General features: G+C 36.7%; 1 protein-coding gene across 1 annotated transcript in view; it reads left to right on the forward strand.

Annotated features, from left to right (window-relative positions):
* The window catches only part of LOC137651136 (lens fiber major intrinsic protein-like), an 83,199-nt gene that overhangs the window by 30,655 nt on the left and 27,544 nt on the right, over positions 1-25,000 (forward strand). Inside the window, exon 4 of the mRNA XM_068384273.1 lies at positions 14,459-14,613. Coding sequence (XP_068240374.1) covers positions 14,459-14,613 — 155 coding nt within the window. The remainder of the gene's footprint in view (positions 1-14,458; positions 14,614-25,000) is intronic.

A 25,000-nucleotide genomic window follows, 5' to 3' on the forward strand; every position in this document is an offset into this window, starting at 1 on the left:
TGTTATGTAATATAAAGTTTTATGAAAAAAATGCGTATCAACATAGAAAGATAACCAACACGAATAATGAATATTCCACATATGAGAGCAACAAAACATGAATAATGAATATTCCACATGAGGACAACGATACACGAATAATGAATATTCCACATATGAGGACAACGAAACACGAATAATGAATATTCCACATATGAGGACAACGAAACACGAATAATGAATATTCCACATATGGGGGCAACCAACACAAATAATGAATATTCCACATATGAGGGCAACCAACATGAATAATGAATATTCCACATATGAGGACAACGAAACACGAATACTGAAAATTCCACATATGAGGACAACCAACACAAATAATGAATATTCCACATATGAGGGCAATGAAACACGAATATTGAAAATTCCACATATGAGGACAACCAACACGAATAATGAATATTCCACATATGAGGACAACCAACACGAATAATGAATATTCCACATATAAGGACAACGAAACACGAATAATGAATATTCCACATATGAGGGCAACCAACACAAGTAATGAATATTCCACATATGAGAGCAACGAAACATGAATATTCCACATATGAGGACAACGAAACACAAATAATGAATATTCCATATATGAGGACAACCAACACGAATAATGAATATTCCATATATGAGGGCAACGAAACATTAATAATGAATATTCCATATATGAGGGCAACGAAACATTAATAATGAATATTCCACATATGAGGACAACGAAACACGAATAATGAAAATTCCACATATGAGGACAACCAACACAAATAATGAATATTCCACATATGAGGGCAACGAAACACGAATAATGAAAATTCCACATATGAGGACAACGAAACACGAATAATGAAAATTCCACATATGAGGGCAACGAAACACAAATAATGAATATTCCACATATGAGGGCAACGAAACACAAATAATGAATATTCCACATATGAGGACAACGAAACACGAATAATGAATATTCCATATATGAGGACAACCAACACGAATAATGAATGTTCCATATATGAGGGCAACGAAACATTAATAATGAATATTCCACATATGAGGACAACGAAACACGAATAATGAAAATTCCACATATGAGGACAACCAACACAAATAATGAATATTCCACATATGAGGGCAACGAAACACGAATAATGAAAATTCCACATATGAGGACAACGAAACACGAATAATGAATATTCCACATATGAGGGCAACGAAACACAAATAATGAATATTCCACATATGAGGACAACGAAACACGAATAATGAAAATTCCACATATGAGGACAACCAACACAAATAATGAATATTACACATATGAGGGCAACGAAACACGAATAATGAAAATTCCACATATGAGGACAACCAACACGAATAATGAATATTCCACATATGAGGACAACCAACACGAATAATGAATATTCCACATATAAGGACAACGAAACACGAATAATGAATATTCCACATATGAGGGCAACCAACACAAGTAATGAATATTCCACATATGAGAGCAACGAAACATGAATATTCCACATATGAGGACAACGAAACACGAATAATGAATATTCCATATATGAGGACAACCAACACGAATAATGAATATTCCATATATGAGGGCAACGAAACATTAATAATGAATATTCCACATATGAGGACAACGAAACACGAATAATGAATATTCCACATATGAGGACAACGAAACACGAATAATGAATATTCCATATATGAGGACAACCAACACGAATAATGAATATTCCATATATGAGGGCAATGAAACACAAATAATAAATATTCCACATATGAGGACAACGAAACACGAATAATGAATATTCCATATATGAGGGCAACGAAACATGAATAATGAATATTCCACATATGAGGACAACGAAACACGAATAATGAATATTCCATATATGAGGACAACCAACACGAATAATGAATATTCCATATATGAGGGCAACGAAACATGAATAATGAATATTCCACATATGAGGACAACGAAACACGAATAATGAATATTCCACATATGAGGACAACGAAACACGAATAATGAATATTCCATATATGAGGACAACCAACACGAATAATGAATATTCCATATATGAGGGCAACGAAACACAAATAATGAATATTCCACATATGAGGACAACGAAACACGAATAATGAATATTCCACATATGAGGACAACGAAACACAAATAATGAATATGCCACATATGAGGCCAACCAACACGAATGATGAATATTCCACATATGAGGGCAACGAAACACGAATAATGAATATTCCACATATGAGGGCAACGAAACACGAATAATGAATATTCCACATATGAGGCCAACCAACACGAATGATGAATATTCCGCATATGAGGACAATGAAACACGAATAATGAATATTCCACATATGAGGGCAACGAAACACGAATAATGAATATGCCACATATGAGGCCTACCAACACGAATGATGAATATTCCACATATGAGGGCAACGAAACACGAATAATGAATATTCCACATATGAGGACAACGAAACATGAATAATGAATATTCCACATATGAGGACAACGAAACACGAATAATGAATATTCCATATATGAGGACAACCAACACGAATAATGAATATTCCACATATGAGGGCAACGAAACACGAATAATGAATATTCCACATATGAGGGCAACGAAACACGAATAATGAATATTCCACATATGAGGCCAACCAACACGAATGATGAATATTCCACATATGAGGACAATGAAACACGAATAATGAATATTCCACATATGAGGGCAACGAAACACGAATAATGAATATTCCACATTTGAGGACAACCAACACAAATAATGAATATTCCACATATGAGGGCAACGAAACACGAATAATGAAAATTCCACATATGAGGACAACCAACACGAATAATGAATATTCCACATATAAGGACAACGAAACACGAATAATGAATATTCCACATATGAGGGCAACGAAACACGAATAATGAATATTCCACATATGAGGCCAACCAACACGAATGATGAATATTCCACATATGAGGACAATGAAACACGAATAATGAATATTCCACATATGAGGGCAACGAAACACGAATAATGAATATTTCACATTTGAGGACAACCAACACAAATAATGAATATTCCACATATGAGGGCAACGAAACACGAATAATGAATATGCCACATATGAGGCCAACCAACACGAATGATGAATATTCCACATATGAGGGCAACGAAACACGAATAATGAATATTCCACATATGAGAGCAACGAAACATGAATAATGAATATTCCACATATGAGGACAACGAAACACAAATAATGAATATTCCATATATGAGGACAACCAACACGAATAATGAATATTCCACATATGAGGGCAACGAAACACGAATAATGAATATTCCACATATGAGGGCAACGAAACACGAATAATGAATATTCCACATATGAGGCCAACCAACACGAATGATGAATATTCCACATATGAGGACAATGAAACACGTATAATGAATATTCCACATATGAGGGCAACGAAACACGAATAATGAATATTCCACATTTGAGGACAACCAACACAAATAATGAATATTCCACATATGAGGGCAACGAAATACGAATAATGAAAATTCCACATATGAGGACAACCAACACGAATAATGAATATTCCACATATAAGGACAACGAAACACGAATAATGAATATGCCACATATGAGGCCAACCAACACGAATGATGAATATTCCACATATAAGGACAACGAAACACGAATAATGAATATTCCACATATGAGGACAACTAAACACGAATAATGAATATTCCACATATGAGGACAACCAACACGAATAATGAATATTCCACATATAAGGACAACGAAACACGAATAATGAATATTCCACATATGAGGACAACGAAACACGAATAATGAATATTCCACATATGAGGACAACGAAACACAAATAATGAATATTCCACATATGAGGACAACGAAACACGAATAATGAATATGCCACATATGAGGCCAACCAACACGAATGATGAATATTCCACATATGAGGACAACCAACACGAATAATGAATATTCCATATATGAGGGCAACGAATCACGAATAATGAATATTCCACATATGAGGGCAACGAAACACGAATAATGAATATTCCACATATGAGGCCAACCAACACGAATGATGAATATTCCACATATGAGGACAATGAAACACGAATGATGAATATTCCACATATGAGGACAACGAAACACGAATAATGAATATTCCACATTTGAGGACAACCAACACAAATAATGAATATTCCACATATGAGGGCAACGAAACACGAATAATGAAAATTCCACATATGAGGACAACCAACATGAACGATGAATATTCCACATATGAGGACAACCAACACAAATAATGAATATTCCACATATGAGGACAATGAAACACGAATAATGAATATTCCACATATGAGGACAACCAACACGAATAATGAATATTCCACATATAAGGACAACGAAACACGAATAATGAATATTCCACATATGGGGGCAACCAACACAAGTAATGAATATTCCACATATGAGAGCAACGAAACATGAATATTCCACATATGAGGACAACGAAACACGAATAATGAATATTCCATATATGAGGACAACCAACACGAATAATGAATATTCCACATATGAGGACAATGAAACACGAATAATGAATATTCCACATATGAGGACAACCAACACGAATAATGAATATTTTGCATATGAGGACAAAAAACTCGAATAATGAATATTCCACATATGAGGACAACCAACACGAATAATGAATATTCCACATATAAGGACAATGAAACACGAATAATGAATATTCCACATATAAGGACAATGAAACACGAATAATGAATATTCCACATATGAGGACAATGAAACACGAATAATGAATATTCCACATATAAGGACAATGAAACACGAATAATGAATATTCCACATATGAGGACAACCAACACGAATAATGAATATTTTGCATATGAGGACAAAAAACTCGAATAATGAATATTCCACATATGAGGACAACCAACACGAATAATGAATATTTTGCATATGAGGACAACGAAACACGAATAATGAATATTCCACATATGAGGACAACCAGCACGAATAATGAATATTTTGCATATGAGGACAAAAAACTCGAATAATGAATATTCCACATATGAGGATAACCATCACAAATAATGAATATTCCACATATGAGGACAACCAACACGAATAATGAATATTCCACATATGAGGATAACCTACACGAATAATGAATATTCCACATATAAGGACAATGAAACACGAATAATGAATATTCCACATATGAGGACTACCAACACGAATAATGAATATTTTGCATATGAGGACAACGAAACACGAATAATGAATATTCCACATATGAGGACAACCAACACGAATAATGAATATTTTGCATATGAGGACAACCAACACGAATAATGAATATTCCAGATATGAGGATAACCATCACAAATAATGAATATTCCACATATGAGGACAACCAACACGAATAATGAATATTTTGCATATGAGGACAACGAAACACGAATAATGAATATTCCACATATGAGGACAACCAACACGAATAATGAATATTTTGCATATGAGGACAACGAAACACGAATAATGAATATTCCACATATGAGGACAACCAACACGAATAATGAATATTCCAGATATGAGGATAACCATCACAAATAATGAATATTCCACATATGAGGACAACCAACACGAATAATGAATATTCCACATATGAGGATAACCTACACGAATAATGAATATTCCACATATTAAGATAACCAACACGAATAATGAATATTCCACATATTAAGATAACCTACACGAATAATGAATATTCCACATATTAAGATAACCAACACGACTAATGAATATTCCACATATTAAGATAACCTACACGAATAATGAATATTCCACATATTAAGATAACCTACACGAATAATGAATATTCCACATATCAAGATAACCAACACGAATAATGAATATTCCACATATTAAGATAACCTACACGAATAATGAATATTCCACATATCAAGATAACCTACACGAATAATGAATATTCCACATATTAAGATAACCAACACGAATAATGAATATTCCACATATTAAGATAACCTACACGAATAATGAATATTCCACATATCAAGATAACCAACACGAATAATGAATATTCCACATATTAAGATAACCTACACGAATAATGAATATTCCACATATCAAGATAACCTACACGAATAATGAATATTCCACATATTAAGATAACCAACACGAATAATGAATATTCCACATATCAAGATAACCAACACGAATAATGAATATTCCATATATGAGAATAACCATCACAAATAATGAATATTCCACATATGAGAACAACCAACACTAATAATAAACTAATTAGAATGTCGAAAAAACTGTCTTCCTTCCGTTCAGAACCAACACAAACAAACGTAAACAAAACAAACAAAAATAAACAACTGATACAAAAGTAAACAATGCCTGGATCTGCTCTTCCCATTACGTCACCATCTCATCGACCTCCCATACTCTCCTTCCAGTCCCTTCCAGAGTCAATCCTCTTCTAAACAGACCCTTCCAGTCAGTGCCAACCGCCAGGTCTGACTTCCGGCATCTCTCTCTCTCTCTCTCTCTCTCTCTCTCTCTCTCTCTCTCTCCTTCCTTATTTTTTGCGTCAATATTTTTTTTATCTATTTCCTTTTCTTTACCAGCTTTTTCTTATTCTACTTCTTTTTCCTCTTCTCACTTTTACATTCCTTCCCTTTTCCTCCATTTCCTTTCTATCTCATCCTTCTTCCTAGCACATTCTTCTTCTTCTTCTTCTTTACCGCTATCTCCTTTCCTCCTCCTCTGTCTCTTTCCTCCTCTTCTTCTTCCTCGTCTGAGCCCTCCCTCTTTTCTTCAACCTCCTTTCCTCCTCTTCCTTCCCACCTCCTTCAATCTTTCCCTCTAATTTCTCTCCCTCTTTTCCTTCCCCTCCCCATTCTCCGCCTTCCTTCTCACACCTCTCCATCCTGATTTTTTGCTACGCATCCCTTTATTCTTCCCTCCTCGTCTATTTGCTCAGTATCCCTCTATTCCTTTCCCATTTCCCACATACTAATGCTGAATCTCGTCGAGAGAGAGAGAGAGAGAGAGAGAGAGAGAGAGAGAGAGAGAGAGAGAGAGAGAGAGAGTATTAAAGCTGTGACTCCAGGTTCTCTCGTCGTCTTCTTCTTCTTCTTCTCCCCAGCATCAGTTTCACGCTCTGCTGAGCTTCTCGTAGTCTCGGCGGATTCGCAGAACTTTTATTTCTTTTTTTTTTATTTCGTTTAAGTTCTTGTGCCTTCTAATCCACCTTCCCCCCCCTCACGAAATTTAGAGGAAGGGGATGGGGGGGGGGGTTCTGCTGGGGGAGGAGGACCACTTACCTCCCCCCTACTGATCCCGTCCCCCTCCTTGTGAATTACGTAGCGGGTTTGCCTACTACAGCAAATTTTCTTCCTCCCAGTCTTCTAAACAGAGATGGGGGAATGCTGGGGATAATGCCGCTTTCCTCTCCCCCTACATCTTACCCTCCCCCTCCTTGCCCCTTCAGTAAAAAGGATGAAACTACTGTAAGCAACCCTCTACCCCCTCCCCTTCCACCCTCGATTAGATCCCAAAAATCCCTTGTTACTGACACCAAGGTCTGACACCATATCCAAAGGGAATATTTTGCAACGAATGCCCTGACAGGGGAGGTCCAGAGGGGGACAGTAGAGGGATAGTCAGACCAGGGGGGGGGGGGTTAGAAGAGGGTTGTGGCTGACTGCAGGCGAAGGGGATAGGCGGTGGTTTGTTGTTATCGTGCGAGTTCCAATCGGTTTCATTAAAGTAGGAGTGATTCTCTACATTGGTATTTGAGCGTTAGGTCGCATCATTACATTCCATTGGGGGTATTGCTGGCGTTCCGTCTTTGGCTCTGCAAATCAATATTTACACCATGAAATGATTATTTCAACGTTATTAATAGATTCTTCGTGCAATTATGTTACTCCATTTTTTTCATTTCAATACAGCGTTTTATTCACTTTCTATACACCAATCAATGAAATATAATCTCATCATCATCTCCTCCTCTTACGCCTATTGACGCAAAGGGCCTCGGTTAGATGTCGTCAGTCGTCTCTATCTTGAGCTTTTAAATCAACACTTCTCCATTCATCATCTACTTCGCGCTTCATAGTCCTCAGCCATGTTGGCCTGGGTCTTCCAACTCTTCTAGTTCCTTGTAAAGCCCAGCTGAACGTTTGGTGAACTAATCTCCCTTGGGGAGTGCGAAGAGCATGCTCAAACCATCTCCATCTACCCCTCATCATGATCTCATCCACATATGGCACTCGAGTAATCTCTCTTGTAGTTTCATTTCTAATCCTGTCCTGCCATTCAACTCCCAACATCCTTCTGAGGGCTCTGTTCTCAAATCTACTGAATCTATTGGAGATTGTTTCATTGTCATACCATGACTTATGTCCATACAATAACACCGATCTCACTAAACTGATATATAGTTTGATTTTTATATGTAATGATTGTATTATTTGTCAATGTGAAATTTATTCGGGGTATTATATTTGGGTGGCAAAGGGAAATTTCATTCAAGAAGAATTAAAACTATAATGATCAGGTTTGGTTTTATTTTCGGGGTTTAGAAAGTAAAGATAACTGTCGATGAATTAGTTTCACATTTTAAACAACACTGGTGATGTATTTAGTGAGGATACCTAAGGGTTCATGTATCGCTATGATTAGCAGTGTTTTACTAGTCAGGGCCACTCATAATAGGTTGGTTATCTGTGAGCGATCAGACTAAAGTCTCCCACCGTCACCAATCCGCTGTGGCCAGCGTGGTGATGAAAACTAAACCCTAGGCATGACAAAGGACATGCCTGAGGCCATTGTCCTGCAGTGGACTGGAAACGGCTACATTTGTTGTTGGTGATGTATTGATATGATGCGAGAAAATTAAGAACAGTCGTTATAGATAAATAATTTCATTGCTAAACAAAACTGACGATGAATAAGTTTCGTGTGTAAAGACGCATTATAATCCACATTAGAAATAAGAACGAGAAACACGAGATGTTCATGTCAGGCAAAAGCAAGATGAACTCGATGCTTTCCTTATGTGTAGAATAAAAATTAATTTCCAGATCTGGAAATAAAAGAAATTCATCGTCAGGTAAATTAGAAATATTTGTTCAAGTGTAGTTATTACTGGAAGGTCTCCCTAAAAGTATCTCTTCTTGATACCTATCTAGATTTAAAGGCTTAAAGACAGCTTAGGAATAGCAGAGGCAAGGGGCAGTGACAATATCCTAGCTAACAGGATATTCCCTAAGAGACTGAACATATATACATATGACCAGCCTCCAAGCCCTGCACAACCCAAGCTAGGACCATGGAAGGCCAGGTAATGGCTGCTGATTACTCAGCATGTAGACATATTGGCTTAACACCCCCCCCCCACTCCTTAGCTCACATGGATAGTGAGGTTGCAGACACTACAAGAAATTATCGAGCATGAACGGATCTCGAATCCGAGTCCGGCAGAATACCAGCCAGGAATGTTTCTAATAGGCCACCACAATTTATACAGAGTTTTCTTATTGCAATTATTCATATGTCATATGCAATAAAAGAAACAAACTTAAATTCTATCTCATCTTAGATATATAAAAACACTAGTTCTAAAGGCTCCAGGATAAGTTCTGGAGGCATAGTGCAGAATTTCCTCTTCCTAGAAGGGAGAATATACTCTAAGGAAATTTTGGAGTCTTTCTAAACTTTCAAACGTTATGGCTGAAAAAAAAATCAAAAGAGAAACAAACACAAGAACACCACCTAACTTAAGGTTCCCCACCTAACCTAATCTAACCTACTAACCTAGGAACCGTAACCTTACCGACTTACCTACCGGGGACAGTCCCGGTAACCCCCTCCCCCCTTCCCTTAGACTGCCGTATTCTTAGCTTACTTAAACGAAGATTCAGTGTCAACAATATGTTTGCTTCCCAACCGGCTTCACTCCTGGCACTTAATCATAATATTTCTTAAATCATAAAACTAGCTTCATATCACATTTCAAACAAAAATAAACAATAACTTCCCCATAAATAAAATCAATTTATCAAGTAATAAGAAACTACACCTGTCCCAACGAAATACATTCACCCTGAAGCTTGATCGTTCATAACAGACTGCTGCAGTTTGATGCACACTGTTCCAGCAATCACCAGCCTCCCGTAGTGATCCTTCTCGTGAACAACATCTGTGTCCCTGATAAGGCCCTACAATAGAGGTTTCTTGTCATGTGCATCAACGAAATTCTGGTGTATGGCCCCGTTATTGTAGTGGGCTTGAGGTCTTCTCCTGAGCGTTGTCATCGTTTGGCCATTATAGCCCTGATGAAATCCACGAGTTACAACTCAAAGAGATATGGAAAGAATAATGATGGGAATAACACTAAGCGACAGAAAATGAACAACATGGATATGAGAGGAAGCTAAAGTAGAAGTATATTCTAAGAACATGTAAAAAATAAAAAGAAGTGACCATGGACAGGGCATATAACGAAAATGACAGACAATAGATCAGCATTAAGAACGGCAGAATGGGTCCTTAAAGATTGCAAACGAACCAGGGGAAGGAAGAGAAGACGATGGAATTACGAGCAAAGAAAATTTGCGCGTGTGAACTGTCATAGAATAACCATGAACAGACGCAAGTGGAAGGACATGTCTGAGGCCTTTGCTTTGCATTGGACTAGTAAAGGCTGAAGACGATGATGATAGTGACATACACTGCACATAAACGAACCTTGACTGTAAGGAATTTACATTAGTGTTTACATACAATTAATGACCATCGCCTACGCTCCTTGTTAATAGCAATCAGGAGTCGACTACGCAAGCAACTGTTTATGCTCTCATAATTATTCAGATTGATATTTTGCATCTCTCTCTCTCGCTTTAGCGATGAATGGTTATTATTATTACTATTTAAGTTTAAAAATGTTGATGTATGTGAAGCAATATACTGTATGGGGCCGTTGAAAATGAATTAATTCCAGTTGCTAGGCTGGAAATGAAAGGGGGTAATCTAAGGTCTTGATTAAACTTTATATATGGATATTAAGATATAATCTAACGTTAAATATCATATCATATATATATATATATATATATATATATATATATATATATATATATATATATACATATATATATACATATATATATATATACATATATATATATATATATATATATATATATATATATATATATATATATATATATATATATATATATATATAATGTATGTATATATATATGCATAATTATATACATACATATATGTGTGTGTATATGCATATATATATATAAAATTTACTCTACTCTCAGTAACATATAAAGTATTTATAAAGGTGGGAATAACACTAAGAAACAGAAAAAAGAGCAACATGGATACGAGAGCAAACTAAAGTAGAGAAAATATCAACATATAAAGAAATAGAAGGGAAAATCAGCAGGACATATAATGAAAAGGACAGATAATAGATGGACATTAAGAATAACAAAATGGGTCCCTAGAGATTAAAAGAGGCAATGGGAAGGAAAAGAAGACGATAGAAAAACGAGCTAAGAAAATTTGCCGGTGTAGACTGCTAAGAAAGACCATAAACAGCAGATGATGATGATGATGATGATATATATATATATACATATATATATGTATATATATTATATATATATAATATGTATATATAATATATATATAATATATATATATATATATATATATATATATATATATATATATATGTATATGTATATATATGTATATATATATATATATATATATATATATATATATATATATATATGTGTGTGTGTGTGTGTGTGTGTGTGTGTGTAAAGTTGAAATAAGAACTGCACACCAAAAAGTTTCATTTCAAAGTTGTTGTAAACCATCACCAATGATAATGAAAAGCGAAATCAAGATATAATTCAAGTTACAAATACAACATTTGCCAAGCAAATACAGCGTGTTTCACTCCATCTCTCTCCCCCAGGCAACCATAGACTGGCCCATATTAATATTTTCCAGAAATGGATCCCCAATAGTTACAAGAAATCATTCTGAAGTGGTGTATGCAAATATTTTGAATAACGTTCTATGTGCATATTTTGTAGGCATTTCCATACAAATTTTCAGGTCATATTGTTTAAATACCATGGCATAGGAGCAAAAAATGCATATTTATTTGTCAATAAATAGCCGAAATATCACTAAAATTCATCATTTTGAAGTGATGTATACGAAACGAAAAATGGGACTTTCATTCTATGAACATATATCCAAGGTAACCTCATATGAAATTTTAGGTCCTTTGATGTAAATATGAGGGCACACGAGCCGAAAATGTATAATTTTGGTCTAAAAATGTGGAAAAAATGGCAAAATTAACCAATTCGAACAAACATATGCCAAAAATGTTGATGACTTCCTATTGGTATTTGTCTAAGACACCTCCCTGCCAAATTTTAGGTCATTCGGTTATGTTACCAGGGCACAGGAGACCATAATATACATTTTTATCAGAAAATGGCAAAAAAAAAAAAAATCAATTAAATTATTTAAATGTATGTATCAAAAACCATTTTTAAACTCACCTATGTATTTGCCCACTCTACCTTTTTGCCAAACTTCAGGTCATTTGCCCCTGAAATGACTGAAATGAATTGATCTGAAGATTTGACAGCAGCAGGAGAAGAAACATCAAGATAAAACAATACATTTCCCTCTCATGAAGTGAAATATAAAAAAGAGCATATAGATTCTTTTGAAGAAACTATACACAATTATATAAAAACGTGAGAATTATAGGAAATATAGAAATAGAGAAATTAGAAAAGAAAAGACAAAAAAAAAATAGGCTTTCATGTCTCAGTCAGTGGCACCAAAAACAATACCTTTCCCTCCCATGGAGAGAAATATAAAAAAGAGCAAATAGATTCCTTTGAAAAAACTATTCACAATTGTATAAAAACGTGAGAATTATAGGAAATATAGAAATAGAGAAATTAGAAAAGAAAAAAAAAATAGGCTTTCATGTCTCAGTCAGTGGCACCAACCCTCATAAAGTATTTAAAACAGACCTTTGCACTCCATAACACCCGAGGGACCGAGGGGAGACAATACGAAAACCTGGCCATTAATCCAGTTGTGAATCTCGTGAATTGCTTAAAAGAGGGGAGGAGGGAGGGGAGCAGCTTCCCTTTACCCCTCCCTCTCCCTCTTGGATTCTGGGACTGAAGCTTTCTGTCGAATTCTGGGACAAAAGCTTTCTGCCGTGCTCAATTTAGCGAGTTATAACAACCAGATTACCATCAATAAAAACACAGAAGTAACGTAATAGTAGTTTATTTGGATGTTGCATTGAATTTATATCAATGCTGCATGTTGCAATGATCATGACAGCGCTAGCATGCACTGCTTCTTTCCCACCGTTATATTTACGTTAAGGGGTCGGTTGCCTGTTGCTCCCTCTCCAATGTCTTCTTTCCCACCGGTGTCCTTACATTAAAGGGTCGGTTGCCTGATGCTCCCTCTCCAATGTCTTCTTTCCCACCGGTGTCCTTATATTAAAGGGTCGGTTGCCTGATGCTCCCTCTCCAATGTCTTCTTTCCCACCTTTATCCCTACATTAAAGGATTGGTTGCCTGAAGTGCCCTCTCCAATGTCTTCTTTCCCACCTTTATCCCTACATTAAAGGGTGGATTGCCTGATGCGACCTCTCCAACGCCTTCTTTCCCACCTTTATCCCTACATTAAAGGGTCAGCTGCCTGATGCGCCCTCTCCAACGTCTTCTTTCCCACCTTTATCCCCACATTAAGGGGTCGGCTGCCTGATGCGCCCTCTCCAACGTCTTCTTTCCCACCTTTATCCCTACATTAAACGGTCGGTTGCTCGATGCTCCCTCTCCAATGTCTTCTTTCCCACCTTTATCCCTACATTAAAGGGGCGGTTGCCTGATGCGCCCTCTTCAATGACTTATTTCCCACCGGTATCCTTACATTAAGGGGTCGGTTCCCTGAGCGACCTCTCCAATGCCTTCTTTCCCACCGTTATCCTTACATTAAGGGGTCGGTTCCCTGATGCGACCTCTCCAACGCCTTCTTTCCCACCGTTAGTCTTACATTACAGGGTCGGATGCCTGATGCGCCGTCTTCAATGCCCCTTGAAGCGGGATTTCTTAGACTCATTTAGTGTTAACATCTAACTACCTTTTTTGATTTTCAGTTGGGACCATAGACGACATCGTCACCGAGACAGGATGGGGTTGGGCGGTACGATGGGCCTTGGGTCATGGGGTGGTCATGGGTGCCGTCAGCTGGGCCGTCAGAAGCGCCCACATATCTCCGCCCACGTCTATTGCACTGCTCGTCACAAGGAAGGTCAGTTGAGGGCTGATGCCTGTACCTGTTGTTGCTCCTCTGAATAGCCTGTAAATTAAGTTATTGTTTTCGCTAAAATCGATGATTTTGCTAAGGGTATGAATTCACCCCTGTCTGTTTAGTTTATTCATTTGTTTGTTTTGAGCAACTTCACACAAAAACTACTGTAGCGATTTTGACCAAACTTGGTGGTCATGTTGGTTATGGCCCAAGAATGAATCTGTAACATTTAGGTTAAAGTACATCGAAGTACAAGTAAGCAACAGTAGTTTGAAAATAATCGCAATCTTGAGTAAATGGCAAATATTTTGTTAGTTTATTATTATTTTTTTTTTTTTTTTTTTTTTGTAAAAAATATTAACCTACGCAGAAATCTACATAGCCAATTTCAACGAAACTTGTTGGACATGTGGGGTATGACCCAAGAACAAATATATTAGATTTTGGAGAAAATACATCGAAGTACATATGACTAGTTGGCGTGGTGAAAGCATGCTCTCTACTGAGTGCCCCTCTAGTTTGAAATGAAAATCTCTAACTGTTCTAGTAATCTTTACTGAGAAATTACCTCCGTTTATTTAGTTGAAAATTGTGACTACAAGACAACGTACTTGATCAGTCAATCGTATTTTTCCAAAAAAAGTGAAACTTCATAGTCTGTATTCTCCGTAACTTTTTGGCTATAATAGGGTCATTTGAATGCCCTTTAATTTCTAGCAGGAAAAGCTGGTTTCAATATTAATTCTTATAAGGAAAACAGCATTCCATAGATTAGATCAACTCCCATCGGTACGTTTTGGAAATATGTTATTGTTATTATTCAATTCTTTTGCCATTATCCTCTTTCGTTATATTATTGTTATTACCTGCTAAGGTACAACCCTAGTTGGAAAAGCATGATGCTATAAGCTCAAGAGCTCCAACTGGGAAAAATAACCCAGCGAGGAACGGAAACAAGGAAATAAAAAGCTGTTCAATGTTTGTAATATTGAAAAAAGAGCTTTACATGTTTAACAATAACGTAGAAGAAATAATGTAAGAAATAAAAGGAAACAATGAAGAATGAAAGAAGAACCAAATGGACTTATAGCCACAAGTAACCCAAAACTTACTAGAAAAATGAAATATATTGATTTCTATAAATCTCATTTAGTGTAAAGCACGAGTGGTTAATCAGATATGTTGACTTAAAACCACAAAATTCACTTGATGAATATTTGAATACAACGTGTAACTTATAGTTATTTTATCTGACGTAGCAATTATCGTTTTTTTATATTTTACGCTAATTCAATCTGTAACAAGTTCTGGAATGATCTTCCTAATCAGGTAGTTGAATCGGCGGAACTTCAAAAGTTCAAACTTGTAGCTAATGTTTTTGTGTTGAACAGGCTGACATAAGTCTTTTTTCTAGTATATATATCTAAGTTCTGTTTTAATGTTATTACTGTTCTTAAAATATTTTGTTTTAATTGTTTATTACTTCTCTTTTAGTTTATTTGTTTCCTTATTTCCTTTCCTCACTGGGCAATTTTTCCTTGTTGAAGCTCTTAAGCTTACAGTATCTTGCTTTTCCAACTAGGGTTGTAGGTTAGCTAGTAATAATAATAATAATAATAATAATAATAATAATAACCAGTCCAAGAGAGCATCTCTTAGTTTTACGATTAAAGTCACGAAATGCATCATACACTCAAACCACACCATTGGCGTAAGCCAATTAAGATACGTAAGCCCTGATGTTTGGCGCCCTAAAGAAACGATAAGAAAGTAGACATAGGAGTAACGAGACTGAAAAAAAAAAGGAAAAGAAATTGGTGGAAAAAAAGGGTCGATAAAGATCCAGAGCAGATTTGAGAATTCAAGCGAAAAGTGCACCAGACGGAAGAGATTGGAGAGATAACTGGTTTTCGCGACTGTCGGCACTGTGGAAGGAAAAGTCTGACGTTAAAAAACGTTCAGGATGGAGCGAATGAAAATCTAGAAACGTTAATGACGATAAGGGGGAAATGTAAGAACATTGATGAGAGTAAAAAGGTAAACGTTTATGATATAGGTGAAAATGCAAGGATGTTGTTTGAGGGGGAAATAGTGTAAACGTTGATGGAGATGAAATGGTAAAAACGTATGAGGATGAGAAAGTAGAAACGTTGACGATGAAGATGAAAACGATTCACATATTGGCAGTGATGAAAATGTAAAACAAGGAAAAAAACGCTGATGGGAGTAAAAAATAAGAACCATTAATGATGATGAAAAAGAAAAGTCAAAACGGTGATTACTAGGAGAATTAGAATGTTTACCAGACTGAGGTTCGAGTCCCGATAAGACTTGTTAGTGCCATTGTGTCTGCAACCTTACCATCCTTGTGAGCTAAGGTTGGGGGTTTGGGGGAGCCTATAGGTCTATCTGCTGAGTCATCAGCAGCCACTGCCTGGCCTTCCTTGGTCCTAGCTTGGGTGGAGAGGAGGCTTGGGTGTTAATCATATAATATATGGTCAGTCTCTAGGGCATTGTCCTGATTGCTAGGGCAATGTCACTGTCCCTTGTCTCTGCCATTCATGAGCGACCTTTAAAACCTTTAACGATGTCAATGATTTTTTTTAACCCACTTCTTGGGGAAGAGTTTCTCCCCAAACAAGATTTGGTGACCAATAAGACCCGCCCCTCTCTCTCTCTCTCTCTCTCTCTCTCTCTCTCTCTCTCTCTCTCTCTCTCTCTCTCTCTCTCTCTCTCTCTCTCTCTCTGTATATATATATATATATATATATATATATATATATATATATATATATATATATATTATATGTATGTATATATATATGTATATATATATATATATATATATATATATATATATATATATATATATGTATATATATATATATATATATATATATACCTTGATGTGGTGAAAGGGTTTGTTTATCTCTACGATCAGCAAAGCTGTACTACTCAGGGCCCCCCATACTAAGTTAGTTTACTGTGAGCGATCAAACTAAAGTCTTCCACCATCACCAATCCGCTGTGGCCAGAGTGGTCAGGCAAACTGACCAAACCCCAGACATGAATAAGGGCACGTGTGAGGCCGTTGTCCTGCAGTGGACGAAAAAGGCTGCAATTTATATGTACATACTTATACGATGTAGCCAAATTTTGAAAATTCCCTTGGTATGTATTGTATCATGTTAAATACTTTACTCATTCAGTTTATCGATAGAGAATGCTCCTGATAGCATATTATTTTTGTTATTATTATTAATGCTAGTCAAGTTACAACCAAGATTGGAAAAGCAGAATTTTCTTTATAAAAATATTCCATAACTATATTATATCACAAAATTTCTATTCAAATTTTACTTTCATTGTACCTGGGCACTGACCGACTACATTAATCCATGGCAAATGACGCTGTAATTATCGACGGGAAATAAAACGCAATAGCAAGCTGTATAACTATAAATCATTCGAGAGAGAGAGAGAGAGAGAGAGAGAGAGAGAGAGAGAGAGAGAGAGAGAGAGAGAGAGAGGGGGGGGGGGGAGGGGGTATTCGCGTATTAAAATGCATATTTTTCTGCGTAATTCAACTTCAAGTAAGTTATTGGCCATTACAAGTTCATTGATACGACATAGGAAGATTCGTGTTGCTTTGAAAGGCAGAAATGGAGTTGGTAACTGCCCGGGTTCCTCAAACAAAATGGAGTGAACATAGATGCGTACCAAACAACATGAGGTTAGCATAGACCCGTAGTATAGTAAACAACATGAAAGGAACATGTTAATATGGTGCGTTGCAGAGCCATGCAAAAGAGAATTCTCATAGCTTCCAAGCATCCTTTGATGAAAACTATTCGGATATTTCTTCCTTTCTCATAGCTTCCGAGCATCCTTTGATCAAAACTGTTCGGATATTTCTTCCCTTCTCATAGCTTCCGAGCATCCTTTGATCAAAACTGTTCGGATATTTCTTCCCTTCTCATAGCTTCCGAGCATCCTTTGATCAAAACTGTTCGGATATTTCTTCCCTTCTCATAGCTTCCGAGCATCCTTTGATCAAAACTATTCGGGTATTTCTTCCTTTCGCATAGCTTCCGAGCATCCTTTGATCAAAACTATTCGGGTATTTCTTCCCTTCTCATAGCTTCCGAGCATCCTTTGATCAAAACTATTCGGATATTTCTTCCCTTCTCATAGCTTCCGAGCATCCTTTGATGAAAACTATTCGGATATTTCTTCCCTTCTCATAGCTTCCGAGCATCCTTTGGTGAAAACTATTGGGATATTTCTTCCCTTCTCATAGCTTCCGAGCATCCTTTGGTGAAAACTATTGGGATATTTCTTCCCTTCTCATAGCTTCCGAGCATCCTTTGGTGAAAACTATTGGGATATTTCTTCCCTTCTCATAGCTTCCGAGCATCCTTTGGTGAAAACTATTCGGGTATTTCTTCCCTTCTCATAGCTTCCGAGCATCCTTTGGTGAAAACTATTGGGATATTTCTTCCCTTCTCATAGCTTCCGAGCATCCTTTGGTGAAAACTATTGGGATATTTCTTCCCTTCTCATAGCTTCCGAGCATCCTTTGGTGAAAACTATTCGGGTATTTCTTCCCTTCTCATAGCTTCCGAGCATCCTTTGGTGAAAACTATTGGGATATTTCTTCCCTTCTCATAGCTTCCGAGCATCCTTTGATGAAAACTATTCGGATATTTCTTCCCTTCTCATAGCTTCCGAGCATCCTTTGGTGAAAACTATTGGGATATTTCTTCCCTTCTCATAGCTTCCGAGCATCCTTTGGTGAAAACTATTGGGATATTTCTTCCCTTCTCATAGCTTCCGAGCATCCTTTGGTGAAAACTATTGGGATATTTCTTCCCTTCTCATAGCTTCCGAGCATCCTTTGGTGAAAACTATTCGGATATTTCTTCCCTTCTCATAGCTTCCGAGCATCCTTTGATCAAAACTGTTCGGATATTTCTTCCCTTCTCATAGCTTCCGAGCATCCTTTGGTGAAAACTATTGGGATATTTCTTCCCTTCTCATAGCTTCCGAGCATCCTTTGATGAAAACTATTCGGATATTTCTTCCCTTCTCATAGCTTCCGAGCATCCTTTGGTGAAAACTATTGGGATATTTCTTCCCTTCTCATAGCTTCCGAGCATCCTTTGGTGAAAACTATTGGGATATTTCTTCCCTTCTCATAGCTTCCGAGCATCCTTTGGTGAAAACTATTCGGATATTTCTTCCCTTCTCATAGCTTCCGAGCATCCTTTGGTGAAAACTATTCGGATATTTCTTCCCTTCTCATAGCTTCCGAGCATCCTTTGATCAAAACTGTTCGGATATTTCTTCCCTTCTCATAGCTTCCGAGCATCCTTTGATCAAAACTGTTCGGATATTTCTTCCCTTCTCATAGCTTCCGAGCATCCTTTGATCAAAACTATTCGGGTATTTCTTCCTTTCGCATAGCTTCCGAGCATCCTTTGATCAAAACTATTCGGGTATTTCTTCCCTTCTCATAGCTTCCGAGCATCCTTTGATCAAAACTATTCGGATATTTCTTCCCTTCTCATAGCTTCCGAGCATCCTTTGATGAAAACTATTCGGATATTTCTTCCCTTCGCATAGCTTCCGAGCATCCTTTGATGAAAACTATTCGGATATTTCTTCCCTTCTCATAGCTTCCGAGCATCCTTTGGTGAAAACTATTGGGATATTTCTTCCCTTCTCATAGCTTCCGAGCATCCTTTGGTGAAAACTATTCGGGTATTTCTTCCCTTCTCATAGCTTCCGAGCATCCTTTGGTGAAAACTATTCGGGTATTTCTTCCCTTCTCATAGCTTCCGAGCATCCTTTGGTGAAAACTATTGGGGTATTTCTTCCCTTCTCATAGCTTCCGAGCATCCTTTGATCAAAACTATTGGGGTATTTCTTCCCTTCGCATAGCTTCCGAGCATCCTTTGATCAAAACTATTGGGGTATTTCTTCCCTTCGCATAGCTTCCGAGCATCCTTTGATCAAAACTATTGGGGTATTTCTTCCCTTCGCATAGCTTCCGAGCATCCTTTGATCAAAACTATTGGGGTATTTCTTCCCTTCGCATAGCTTCCGAGCATCCTTTGATGAAAACTATTGGGGTATTTCTTCCCTTCGCATAGCTTCCGAGCATCCTTTGATGAAAACTATTGGGGTATTTCTTCCCTTCGCATAGCTTCCGAGCATCCTTTGATGAAAACTATTGGGGTATTTCTTCCCTTCGCATAGCTTCCGAGCATCCTTTGATGAAAACTATTGGGGTATTTCTTCCCTTCGCATAGCTTCCGAGCATCCTTTGATGAAAACTATTGGGGTATTTCTTCCCTTCGCATAGCTTCCGAGCATCCTTTGATGAAAACTATTGGGGTATTTCTTCCCTTCGCATAGCTTCCGAGCATCCTTTGATGAAAACTATTGGGGTATTTCTTCCCTTCGCATAGCTTCCGAGCATCCTTTGATGAAAACTATTGGGGTATTTCTTCCCTTCGCATAGCTTCCGAGCATCCTTTGATGAAAACTATTGGGGTATTTCTTCCCTTCGCATAGCTTCCGAGCATCCTTTGATGAAAACTATTGGGGTATTTCTTCCCTTCGCATAGCTTCCGAGCATCCTTTGATGAAAACTATTGGGGTATTTCTTCCCTTCGCATAGCTTCCGAGCATCCTTTGATGAAAACTATTGGGGTATTTCTTCCCTTCGCATAGCTTCCGAGCATCCTTTGATGAAAACTATTGGGGTATTTCTTCCCTTCGCATAGCTTCCGAGCATCCTTTGATGAAAACTATTGGGGTATTTCTTCCCTTCGCATAGCTTCCGAGCATCCTTTGATGAAAACTATTGGGGTATTTCTTCCCTTCGCATAGCTTCCGAGCATCCTTTGATCAAAACTATTGGGGTATTTCTTCCCTTCGCATAGCTTCCGAGCATCCTTTGATCAAAACTATTGGGGTATTTCTTCCCTTCGCATAGCTTCCGAGCATCCTTTGATCAAAACTATTGGGGTATTTCTTCCCTTCGCATAGCTTCCGAGCATCCTTTGATCAAAACTATTGGGGTATTTCTTCCCTTCGCATAGCTTCCGAGCATCCTTTGATCAAAACTATTGGGGTATTTCTTCCCTTCGCATAGCTTCCGAGCATCCTTTGATCAAAACTATTGGGGTATTTCTTCCCTTCGCATAGCTTCCGAGCATCCTTTGATCAAAACTATTGGGGTATTTCTTCCCTTCGCATAGCTTCCGAGCATCCTTTGATCAAAACTATTGGGGTATTTCTTCCCTTCGCATAGCTTCCGAGCATCCTTTGATCAAAACTATTGGGGTATTTCTTCCCTTCGCATAGCTTCCGAGCATCCTTTGATCAAAACTATTGGGGTATTTCTTCCCTTCGCATAGCTTCCGAGCATCCTTTGATCAAAACTATTGGGGTATTTCTTCCCTTCGCATAGCTTCCGAGCATCCTTTGATCAAAACTATTGGGGTATTTCTTCCCTTCGCATAGCTTCCGAGCATCCTTTGATCAAAACTATTGGGGTATTTCTTCCCTTCGCATAGCTTCCGAGCATCCTTTGATCAAAACTATTGGGGTATTTCTTCCCTTCGCATAGCTTCCGAGCATCCTTTGATCAAAACTATTGGGATATTTCTTCCCTTCGCATAGCTTCCGAGCATCCTTTGATCAAAACTATTGGGATATTTCTTCCCTTCGCATAGCTTCCGAGCATCCTTTGATCAAAACTATTCGGATATTTCTTCCCTTCGCATAGCTTCCGAGCATCCTTTGATCAAAACTATTCGGATATTTCTTCCCTTCGCATAGCTTCCGAGCATCCTTTGATCAAAACTATTCGGATATTTCTTCCCTTCGCATAGCTTCCGAGCATCCTTTGATCAAAACTATTCGGATATTTCTTCCCTTCGCATAGCTTCCGAGCATCCTTTGATCAAAACTATTCGGATATTTCTTCCCTTCGCATAGCTTCCGAGCATCCTTTGATCAAAACTATTCGGATATTTCTTCCCTTCGCATAGCTTCCGAGCATCCTTTGATGAAAACTATTCGGATATTTCTTCCCTTCGCATAGCTTCCGAGCATCCTTTGATGAAAACTATTCGGATATTTCTTCCCTTCGCATAGCTTCCGAGCATCCTTTGATGAAAACTATTCGGATATTTCTTCCCTTCGCATAGCTTCCGAGCATCCTTTGATGAAAACTATTCGGATATTTCTTCCCTTCGCATAGCTTCCGAGCATCCTTTGATGAAAACTATTCGGATATTTCTTCCCTTCGCATAGCTTCCGAGCATCCTTTGATGAAAACTATTCGGATATTTCTTCCCTTCGCATAGCTTCCGAGCATCCTTTGATGAAAACTATTCGGATATTTCTTCCCTTCGCATAGCTTCCAAGCATCCTTTGATGAAAACTATTCGGATATTTCTTCCCTTCGCATAGCTTCCAAGCATCCTTTGATGAAAACTATTCGGATATTTCTTCCCTTCGCATAGCTTCCAAGCATCCTTTGATGAAAACTATTCGGATATTTCTTCCCTTCTCATAGCTTCCAAGCATCCTTTGATGAAAACTATTGGGATATTTCTTCCCTTCTCATAGCTTCCAAGCATCCTATGATCAAAACTATTCGGGTATTTCTTCCTTTCTCATAGCTTCCAAGCATCCTTTGATCAAAACTATTCGGGTATTTCTTCTTTTCTCATAGCCTCCAAGCATCCTTTGATCAAAACTATTCGGATATTTCTTCCTTTCTCATAGCTTCCAAGCATCCTTTGATGAAAACTATTGGGATATTTCTTCCCTTTTTGCTTGCAAAAGAAATCCATGTAGTAGTGCAACTTGAAATGTTTTTTTTTTTTTTTTTTATTAAACGAATTAAATTTCTCCTAATTTTAAGAAAAGATTGTGAGGAGAGAAGAGGTTTGTGGAAGAGGATACTTTGATAGAAGACATTAGGCAACCGACCACTTAATGTAAGGATAACGGTGCGAAAGATGTAGATATTTTAAGTAAAGTATTTGCAAGGATGAATTTTGAAAAAAAAAAAAAAAAAAAAAAAAAAAAAAAACTATTTTCCCTATTTATTCATTTAATCTAATAGGCCGATGGGGAAGGCAACGTGTTGTCATTGTATAAAGAAAACTAGGAGGGAAAAATAGTGGAGCTTAGTTCTGATGAATTGAATGTGATGGTTAGGGAATATAGAGGGAAAAAAGAATTCCTAAACTTGAAGAAGAGAATTCTATCATTCTAAAGTCAACGAAAACAGAAAAGGAGAATTCTAAAGTCAATGAAAACAAAAATTCTAAAATTCTAAAGTCAATGGAAACAATAGAAGAGAATTATAAAACTTAACGAAAACAAAACAGTTCTAAAATTCTATATTCAAGAAAAACAGAAGAGGAGAATTCTAAAATTTCAAAGGCAATTAAAACCTAAGAAGAGAATTCTAAAATTCTAAACACAATGAAAACAAAAGAAGAGAATTCTAAAATTTCAAAGTCAATTAAAACTAAAGAAAAGATTTCAAAAATTCCAAAGTCAATGAAAACAAAAGCAGAGAATTCTAAAATTATAAAATCAATGAAAATTAAAGAATAGCATTCTAAAGTGAATGAAAACGAAAGAAGAGAATTCTAAAATTCTAAAGACAGTGAAAAGAAAAGAAGAGAATTATAGAATTCTAAAATTTATTGAAAATAAGAAGAGAATTCTAAAATTTTAAAGACAATGAAAACAAAAGAAGATAATTAAAAAATCCTAAAGGCAATGAAAACAAAAGAAGAAAATTCTAAAGACAATGAAAACAAAAGAAGAGAAATTTAGAATTCTGAAGTCATATGAAAACAAAAGAAGAAAATTCTAAATTCTTTTGACAATGAAAACAAAAGAAGAGAATTCTAGAATTCTGAAGTCATATGAAAACAAAATAAGAGAATTCTAAAATTCTAAAGACAATGATAACAAAAGAAGAGAATTCTAGAATTCTAAATTCAATGAAAACACAAGAAGAGAATTCTAAAATTCTAAAGTCAATGAAAACAGAAGATGAGAATTCTAAAATTTCAAAGGCAATTAAAACGAAGAGAATTCTAAAATTCTAAAGACAATGAAAACAAAAGAGAATTCTAGAATTCTGAAGTCATATGAAAACAAAAGAAGAAAATTCTAAAAATCTGAAGACAATGAAAACAAAAGAAGTGAAATTTAGAATTCTGATGTCATATGAAAACAAAATAAGAGAATTCTAAAATTCTAAAGTTAATGAAGACAAAAGAAGAGAATTCTAGAATTCTAAATTCAATGAAAACAAGAAGAGAATTCTAAAGTCAATGAAAAC

Source organism: Palaemon carinicauda, chromosome 12 (assembly GCF_036898095.1).
Source record: "Palaemon carinicauda isolate YSFRI2023 chromosome 12, ASM3689809v2, whole genome shotgun sequence".
Taxonomy (NCBI): Eukaryota; Metazoa; Arthropoda; class Malacostraca; order Decapoda; family Palaemonidae; genus Palaemon; species Palaemon carinicauda.